General features: G+C 32.8%; 1 protein-coding gene across 1 annotated transcript; it reads left to right on the top strand.

The window, feature by feature from the left end:
• The first annotated feature begins 330 nt into the window (after positions 1–330).
• Positions 331–6,482, top strand: LOC117919347 (3-ketoacyl-CoA thiolase 2, peroxisomal-like). The gene is given in 15 exon segments (XM_034836529.1): positions 331–678; positions 1,612–1,682; positions 1,794–1,878; positions 1,994–2,120; positions 2,331–2,429; positions 2,516–2,583; positions 2,663–2,770; positions 2,866–2,943; positions 3,019–3,151; positions 3,261–3,357; positions 4,780–4,903; positions 5,000–5,108; positions 5,703–5,786; positions 6,062–6,105; positions 6,107–6,482. Coding segments are annotated over 15 exon segments (1,524 nt in total). The 5' UTR covers positions 331–579; the 3' UTR covers positions 6,305–6,482.
• Positions 6,483–9,753: the final 3,271 nt, after the last annotated feature.

The raw sequence follows: 9,753 nt of genomic DNA, 5'->3' as shown, positions 1-9,753 counted from the left end.
ATTCAAATCTCTTTTCAAAAGAACATTAATTTTATAATTAAAATATAAAAATTAAATATAAATAAAATCAGTTTGAAACTTATATATATATATATATATATATATATATATATATATATATATATATATATATTTTAAATGAATCTGATTTTTATTCCAATTGATGGTTAATTTTTCAATAATGTAACTCTCCTATATATTTTAATATTTCTAATTCAAATTTTCTTATATTATATTGTATTTATTTATTAATTTATTTGCTTTTAGTTTTAGCAGACTGCCCCGTGTGATATATTTACTGTGGTGGGTGGCTGACTCCATGCTTGGGCAATCAGCAGCCCCGAGGGAAAAGTTTCGTGGAAAGCATGGAGATTCCCGTGGAATGAATTGGATAATACTTTCCAAGAAAACAAACAGACGTTTCTCCTAAACGTCTTGGAGGTCTTTCCTTTTTTTTTTCAATGTAAATCATTGACTCGGCTGAGGCCGCTCCCTATAAACGATGGGACTCGGAGGTTAAGGAAGATCAACTTAATTACGGATAAAAGGAGTAAGGAGTCTCAGAGAAAGCCAGAGCAAATGGAGAAAGCTATCAACAGACAGAGAGTTCTTCTCGAACATCTTCGTCCCTCTTCTTCTTCTCCTTCTCCTTCTCCAATCAATGAATCTTCTCTCTCTGTAAGTTGCATTTGCCTTCAGAATTTGTTTGTTTCTTTTGGTAAGGCTGGAGATTATGTTTTATTCTGTTTGGGGGGGGGGGTTTCTTTCTTTCTTTCTTTCTTTCTTTTTTCTTTTTCTGTTGGGTGGGTGGTTGAATTTAGTGTGGATTTGGTGAGATAATGATCAGTCTGGAAATGGGTTTTCGTCAATTGGGATTAACCTTTTGTGGGTTGAGCCTTTTTTTTTTTTTTTTCTTCCTTTTTGTAACTCATTGATTTTTCTCTTCTGGCCTTGTTGACGTATGTGTTATGATTCCAAGTTCAGTTTCTTTGGGGGGTGATTTGATGATTTATTGTATTTGACAATTTGTTATTCAAATGGCAGATTCAAAGCTAAATAAGAAAATTTTCTTTTCTTTCATAGAGGGTGGAACTGATTCTAAAAGCCTTGATTTCAAAATTTTCTACTTTTGATGATTGCGAAGGTTTTAGGCAAATGAAAATTTCTTCCACCAACTTACCATCGTTTCTTGCTTTGCCATCTGAACAGAAATGAAAGTAAAAAGAGTAAAAAGGGCTCTCAAATTATAGATGAGAGAATTATCAAGGTCAAAATGGTTTAAACATTAAGGTTATGTTTAGTTCTACTATGGACAGAAAAAGGGGGTAATGAAAATCATTTTCTTGTCTTATAGAAAACTTATAGAAAAAATAATATATAAGTAAGATTAATTAAAAATTTATATATTTTAAAATTATTTAATATTTATATTGGAAAGTGAAAATAAATAAAATGAGTTTAAAATAGCATATAAAAATAATTTGTCGCTTTTTGTGAGAAACGGCTTGTTCTTTTGTGAAGTATTGTTCTTGAGCCCAATTTTATCCTTTTCTTTCTTTGCTTTCAATATATGGCTTGATATCTCACATTTTTCTTTTGATTTTTCACCAGGCTTCAATTTGTTTGGCTGGCAATAGAGCTACAAATCCAGTTGATTCTGGAGATGATATTGTGGTGGTGGCGTAAGTTACTCATGAAAGATGGATGTCCAAATGATTTGATGTCAATAATTATCAGCCTGCATTTTAATATACCTTCTCTAAAACATTTGGTGCCCATGTCATGTCAAACAGTGCCTGTCGTACCGCCATTTGCAAAGCCAAACGTGGGGGTTTCAAGGATACCCTTCCCGATGATATACTTGCCCCTGTTCTGAAGGTTAGATGCCTTCAATAAGTTTCCCATAAAAATGAAGTTTTCTCTAAGTTAGGTTGATGGATTTTTTATCGTTTTGCTCTTAACTCGTGCTTACCTTGTTTGGTGGCCACTGTAGGCATTGATAGAGAAGACAAATGTGGACCCAAGTGAGGTAGGGGACATCGTTGTTGGTACAGTTTTGGCACCAGGTTCACAAAGAGCAATTGAGTGTAGAATGGCAGCCTTTTATGCAGGCTTTCCTGGTAAATTTTTGAGTAATTTCCTTTTGTGCATAACCCTTTGTGATTATAATGGGTGTTTGGACACCACATGGAAATGGAGTGGTTGAGTTTCTGTTTCATAGGATTTGATTTATGCAACCTGGTTATGTAAAATGGAGAATCATAGCAAAAAATCCAGATGTTGATAATGAAAACAAATGTAATCATGTTTGCTTATTCTATTCCAACCAGACACTGTACCAATCAGAACTGTCAATAGGCAATGTTCATCTGGTCTTCAAGCGGTTGTTGATGTAGCTGCAGCCATAAGAGCAGGATTGTATGACATTGGTAAGATGGAATCTAGTACATGTGTTTACGGCAAGGTGTTCCTCCAACTTCAACTTCGAGTTTAACATTCAGTGTTTTTAATACAGGAATTGGGGCTGGATTAGAATCCATGACAACAGATAACATTGCTGGAGTTACCACAGTTAACCCAAAAGTACAATCAAACTCAAGTTTTTCAAGCATACATATCTGATTTTAGAAATGATTTCTTCATCTAAACAATATGGTGACAGGTAGATATTTTTGCACAAGCCCGAGATTGTCTTCTTCCCATGGGTCTTACTTCTGAAAATGTTGCAAAACGTTATGGGGTGACAAGGCAAGAGCAAGATCAGGCTGCTGTGAGTTCCATAGATATGTTAATCTGCTGTCATCTCCTGAAACAAGAAGTTTTTGAGAACAATCTTAATCTAAGCTCTTAAATTTGTTTTAATAGGTCGAATCTCATAGGCGTGCAGCTGCTGCAAGTGCAGCTGGTAAATTCAAAGAAGAAATAATTCCAGTTTCTACTAAGGTAAAATTCAAAGATGAAATTTCACATGGTAACAACTAGTTTTTTGTTTTTGTAACTGATGAATGTTTTGTGTAGATTGTGGATCCAAAAACTGGAGAGGTGAAGCCTGTTATAATTTCTGTGGATGACGGCATTCGGCCTGATACAAATATGAAATCACTAGCAAAGCTGAAGCCTGCATTTGCAAAGGATGGGTCCACAACTGCTGGTATTCAAATGATAACATGCTTGTGGAATTTGTTAGCTAGAGCAATATCTATATTAGTCATTTTTGCATATTCCAATTTTGAATTGAGATCTTGCAACATGATTTTTAGGGAATGCTAGCCAGGTGAGTGATGGTGCTGGAGGAGCCCTCCTCATGAAGAGAAGTCTGGCTATGAAGAGGGGTCTTCCTATCCTGGGGTTGTTCAGGTAAATAAGTTCATCCTGAGGAAATATTTTGCATTCTGAATTAGTTAATGCAGATATGGCTCTTGATGCCCACTCCTATAATCTGTACTTGATTGGAGAAATGAATTTAAAGATAATATGATTAGAGGTTTTCACATTAATTATATTCTTTATCAATGTTATGGGAGCTATTAGCATATTTTATGCATCCTTTTTTTTTTGTCTTGATATTTTTCTTGCTTAACATGATTAGGATTTTGTGTAATTACTTCAGTTTGGATTTGCCTGGGTTGTTATTTCAGCCTCTGACAAGTTTGCTGGCAGTTTTCATCTTTTCCTTCTTTTTTTTTTTTTCCTTAATTCTTTTTAATACTTTAGAAAATTAAGTTAACTAGTCTTTCATCTCCCTTCTATTGCCTCGCTATACCTAGAAATGACATGCTAAAGAAAATGAAAGAAATAACAATTGAGTTCACTTAGTGGTAACAATATGTTTAGTCCCAACTTAGCAAGTTCTTGAAATCATCTCTCTTTTCCTTCATCCATCCAAGTCAATTTCAAGTTGTCACTTCAAAATTTTTCTGGTATGGTTTTTTTTCCTGAAAGGTTCATGGATATTGTACCACTAAGATTGATCTCCTTCATATGCATCGTTGGTTAAAGATATAGGCACCCAAATAGTGAGTCTGAGAAGTCAATGCAGCTGTGAGTCAAGGAGAAATTTCCATGATATTCGCAATCTTGGGAGATAACTGTCGGAGCACATACAAAGATACTGAAGGGGTTCTTTGCACATGGCTTCACACTGTTTTCTCTAGAATGTTGGTTGATTTTGAGCTTTCTCAATTTATTTCCTGCTCTCCAGATGAAGGGTACTGCTTTTTCTAATCAAACTATGCCTTGAAAGGTGAACTGTCAAGATGAATGATAATTTAGAAATTGTGTCACATTGATCAGGACTCGCTATGCAACTTAAGTCGAAAAAGCAAAGCAAATAATAATAGTTTGTAGTGGATGTTTCAGCGGGAAGCATACACATAGACATGACTAAGAATAAATCCAAACCCCTAGGGTTTAACCAATGAATTATTGCTCAGTCTGAGTGATGCCAGTTCATGTCATTGCTTGGATTCATGCCTTTCGATTTATGTTCTTATTGTTCAACCAAAAAAAAAAAAAAAAGAACTCTGAGGCTCAAAGACCTTGGAAAAAGGAATAACATAGGAACGTGCACAATGTACTGCTCATCAAGTTTATGCAGTTTTGGATTTTGCAAGGGTCAAACTAGGATCAGAAATGAGGTTAGGAAAGTACACAAATGCTATTTTTCCTTCCTTTTTTTTATCTTTTAATGCAAATTCTAAAGTTTTAATATTATTTCAAAGCTTTGATTGGTTGATAAGGATAAATAGGGAGTTTAAACTCTTTCCTGGAGTTGTTCAGGAGTTTTGCTGCTGTGGGTGTGGAGCCTGGTGTCATGGGCGTAGGTCCAGCTGTTGCAATCCCAATTGCTGCAAAAAATGCTGGTCTTGAGGTTGCTGACATTGACCTGTTTGAAATAAATGAGGTATTGATTTGGATGATTTCTATAATTATTATGACAAAATTAGTATTTAAATTCAAGCATTTGAAAGTGGGCAATTCTGTTGCTCTTTATATGCAGGCATTTGCATCCCAATATGTATACTGCTGTAAGAAACTGGATCTTGATCCTAAAAAGGTCAATGTTAATGGAGGTGCTTTGGCTCTTGGGCATCCCCTGGGTGCTACAGGTATTTTATGTTTTTATGAATTATGGAAAGCTGACTGTTAGTTATTTAGAAACCGCCTATTCGACTATGATTGCTTACACTTGCCACTAGAGCATAAGCTATTTTGTTTCTTATTGCATGATCACTAGTGTCAGTGACAATTTTTGCTTTTCTGTTTGGGAAGTCTCCCTCTCTTATTATCTAAGAATTCATTATTCTTCACCTAAGGTTCTTTGTATTGATCTTATGACTCATTTCTGTATAAGCAAATTAAGCAGAAAATGTCAGGGAACATCTCAGGATACCCAAGAGATTAAAATTAAAACTATCTCTACCTAGGGGAATTCCAGGGCTTCTTTGATATTATGTTAATAGTATCATTTTACTAGTTGCTAAGGACAGGGAAACTAATTGACTATTTATCCTAGTAAATGAAAGCCAAAAGAGAAAGAAAAATGTAAAGTGAAAGCAGAAGGTTGGCATGAACAATGTCAAGTTGAGGCCTGAAGTGTCAACATGTTTTTCAGTTTTTATAAGCATAGCTTGATCTATGACCTAATTCTAGTGGTTAATCCTATTCTTAAAAGGTAAAACTACTGATGTGTCCTGTTTCAGGTGCTCGCTGTGTTTCAACACTGTTGTATGAGATGAAGCGCCGTGGCAAGGACTGCCGGTATGGTGTGATTTCCATGTGCATAGGTGAATCCCACTCTCTCTCTCTCTGGTAGAATCCTAGTTATTTTTTTAATTATGACATGGGAAAATGTTGTAGGGATTTACCATTCAGTAGCTGAAACCTAAACAAGTGAACCTCCCCAAAGTCATTCAATCTATCATTGTTCTCTCTCTCTCTCTCTCTCTCTCTCTCAATGAATCAGGACTTTGTTTACTGGAAAAAGAAATACTCTAGTCCACAATCTTTCTTGGTTTACTGGTTTATGACTAACCACTGGAAGTGCGTAAAATGGTTGCAGGCTCGGGCATGGGGGCTGCTGCTGTTTTCGAAAGAGGCGATTCTTACTGATGAGGTATGCAATGCCCAAATGGCAAAACATAACAATCTCTTGTCAATGGATGCCCAGAAGAAATTTCGATCTGGCTATGATGTTTCTGAAAACAGAAATAAACGGTATTACAATAGTATTACAATTGGACCAGTATGGAGCTGTCAAACTGGTTCATTTGCGGAGATTGACCCGCTGCAGTTCGATAGTTAGATGGTTCTGCAATATTTTTAGATGGTTCTGCAATTTTTTTACTTTTAGACAATGAAATAAATTGGGTCCTTTCTGTTTACTAGTGGATTAATGAAATAAATCGGGTCTTTTTTTGTGTATTGTACAAGTGGATTCTGGAAATGTCAATGATATGTGAGCTCTTGACTGATAAAATTTCCTGATTGATGTCTCAAATTTTATGTTGTCTCTTGATGTCTCTTCAATTTCTGTAGAAACCAAAGCACAGGCTTCCATTTCCATCAGGCAGTCCATTCTATTCAGGAGTTGGAAAAGATGTGAAATAGAGTAAGTGGTAACCATGTCACCAGCCTTCCTGGAAAGTTCAAATACTCGGGTATGGTCATGAATAATTTAAGCTATTAAAACTCCGTTTGGGAGGGATTTTAGAAAACACTCTTAATCTTTCTAACACAAATTTTTTTATCATTTAAGTGTTAGAAATGCTAGAAATGTTTTCTAAAATTATTCTGAAACGCATTTTAAACAGGCAAAAGAAGAAAATTCTATTACTTTGATCGTTGTTCTTAGGGTGTAACTTAGTCAGGTTAGCCAATCCAATCCAACCCGATATTTGGATGAGTTTGAACAATCATTTTTAATATTCAGATTGAGCTTAAGTTGAATTTATTCAATCTGAATTCAATTTAAGTTGGACTTGGATCAATGTTCAAATAATTCAAACCTAATCAGATAATAAAATGAATATTATAATTGTATATAATAATATTCATTTTACTTATTTTCTTTATTGTGTGTACTTTTTCATTTTTTAAAAATGGATATAAATTTATATTTATTTTTTTGTTATTATGTTGAAATTTTGTCTTACATACTACTTAAATTTTGGTACAAATATATAGAAAAAAGCTTTTAAAAAGCTTTGTGGATGGATTTTGAATATATAACTCAATCAACCAAAGACTAAGCCAACTAATTCAAACTCAAATCAATTTTAGAAAAATATGATTATGTTGGATTTAGGTTGATTACCTCATGATAACCATTAACTTGACCCGCCCAAGTTGTGGTCTGATGTGGATGTTGCATATACTGAAAAAGAACTAGCCAAATATTATCTCCTAGATTGTGTGTTGTACATTGTTCATCATTTTGCCTACAATGGCAATGGCAATCAACCTTAGGTAAGTATACAATTTGTCATGTTTTTTTATGCTTGTTTTTAAAAATTATTTTTTTAATTGAAAGAATGAAAGACAATGTAATAATGCTAGTTAGTTTTCGATTTTTAAAAATAGAAAATAATATAATAACTCTTATGTAAAAAATATGAACTTAAATTATTCTTTAAAATTATTTTTTGTTACAAATATGTACAAATAATTGTGAATGACATCACAATTATTCATAGACCTTTTCTATTCCTCATAAAAAAAGTAAATATTGTATTTAATTCTAGTTTTTCTAACTCCTATAAATAGGAGCATTGGATCAATGAAAATCACACATTAGAGTTCTTCCGTAACTTTTTTTCTACTTCCTTTCTTAGTACGAAGAGTCTATGTGAAAGAAAACTCTTGTAGAAGTGAGTTTGTGGAAGATTGAAACACTAGTAAGAGTGTTCGTGAAAGATTGAAACACCTACTAGAAGATCTCTTTTGTCTTATGTAAAAGCACGAAAAGTCTTTGCAAAAGAAAACTCTTATAGAAGAAAATTTGTGGAAAAGATTGAAATATTGAAATACTAAACAAAGTGGTGTTTGTCAAAGATTGAAAAACCTACTAGAAAATCTCTTTTGTTTATGTAAAAGGTATTTAATAAAATTATATTTTTATTTTTTATTTCATTTTTATATGATAAAAAAAATACACATTTCCTATTTCATTTGTCTTATTTAAATGCATAAACATGTGCAAATATTATTTAGAAGATATATTTTTTCTAGTAAAAAATTACAAAAAAAAAAAATTATAACAAAAAGTCATAAAAAATATATAAAATCCCCATAACCAAAAGTTATACGGGCAATTATAAAGTTACAAAACATAACCAGAAGTTGTGGATATAATTCTTAATTTCTTTTAATTATATTATATAACCGGAAGTTTACAAAACAAAATTGTATAGCCTTTTAACTATATAATAAATAGTTCATAGTCAGCAGTTATATTCAAATTTTCACATTGTTATTACGATCAAAATAATACAGAGCCGAAAGCTATGAAAATTGTTAGTTCTTCATTTCTATTTTGTTAATACTACCTAATGTTCATGCATTTTTTACCATATTCATAATTGACAATGAAAATATAGAAAAATCATAAATCATTATATTTTTATAAGTTAAATATTATTTACTTGATAAAATATTGTTAAATAATTTTATTAATTTATTTCGACAAATTGAAATATTTTTCTAGTTAAATTATTACATATATAGTTTTCAAATAATATCAAACTTTGCAAAGCTTGAGTTTGTTGCCCTTGATACTTCAGGTAAAAACTACTTATCTTGGGTTTTGGATGTTGAAATTTAGTTAGATATAATGAATCTTGGAGTGACCATTAAAAAAAGAAATGATGCAACTTCGGAGGAATATGCCAAAACTTTAATATTCCTTTGTCATCACATTGATGAAGGATTAAAAGGTAAATACCTTATTGTCAAAGATCCTTTCAATCTTTGGAATGATTTGAAGGAATGATATGACCACCAAAAGACTATAATCCTTCCAAAAGCACACTATGATTGTATTCATTTGAGATTACAAGATTTTAAGTCTATTAGTGACTACAACTCAACTTTATTCAAAATTAGCTCACAGTTAAAGATATGAGAAGAAAAAGTCACTGAAGAAGATATGCTTGAAAAGACATTTATGACTTTTCATGCCTTGAATGTGTTCCTATAGTGGTAATATCAAGAGCATTGTTTCACCAAATATTTTGAATTGATTTCATGTCTTCTTGTGGTTGAATAAAATAATGAACTTTTATTAAAAAAAAAATCATCAATCTCGTCCTACTGTGTCTATGTTATTGCTTAAAGCCAATGCCACATCCATCCAAGCTCCTGGACATGGACGTGGACATGGATATGGACAAGGCTAAGGTCATGGTCGTGGTCATGGTCACAATCATGGTAGACAAGTTCCTAGTATCACTATGGTTATAATCATTCTTAGATCAGAAAATAATTCAAACCTCCAAAAGTGGAATAATTTAAAGACATGACTTGAAAATGAGGTAAAACCACAAAGCAAACATACTCCGAATAATGAATATTATAGATATGGTATGTTATTAGAGCCAAAATATGAGCTCCAATGACACGTATTTGATATGATTTATGCACCTTAAGATACTCAAATCACTTGACTTGACCCAAATCGATGCTAAGACCTTAGTCTTGAGTTTAAATTTTATTTTGGAGATTTAGCTCAGATTTCAGGGAAGAAATGGGTGCAAA

Source organism: Vitis riparia, chromosome 7, assembly GCF_004353265.1.
Source record: "Vitis riparia cultivar Riparia Gloire de Montpellier isolate 1030 chromosome 7, EGFV_Vit.rip_1.0, whole genome shotgun sequence".
NCBI lineage: Eukaryota > Viridiplantae > Streptophyta > Magnoliopsida > Vitales > Vitaceae > Vitis > Vitis riparia.
Note: the sequence above shows the minus strand (reverse complement) of the source record. Positions and strands in the feature narration are given on the sequence as shown.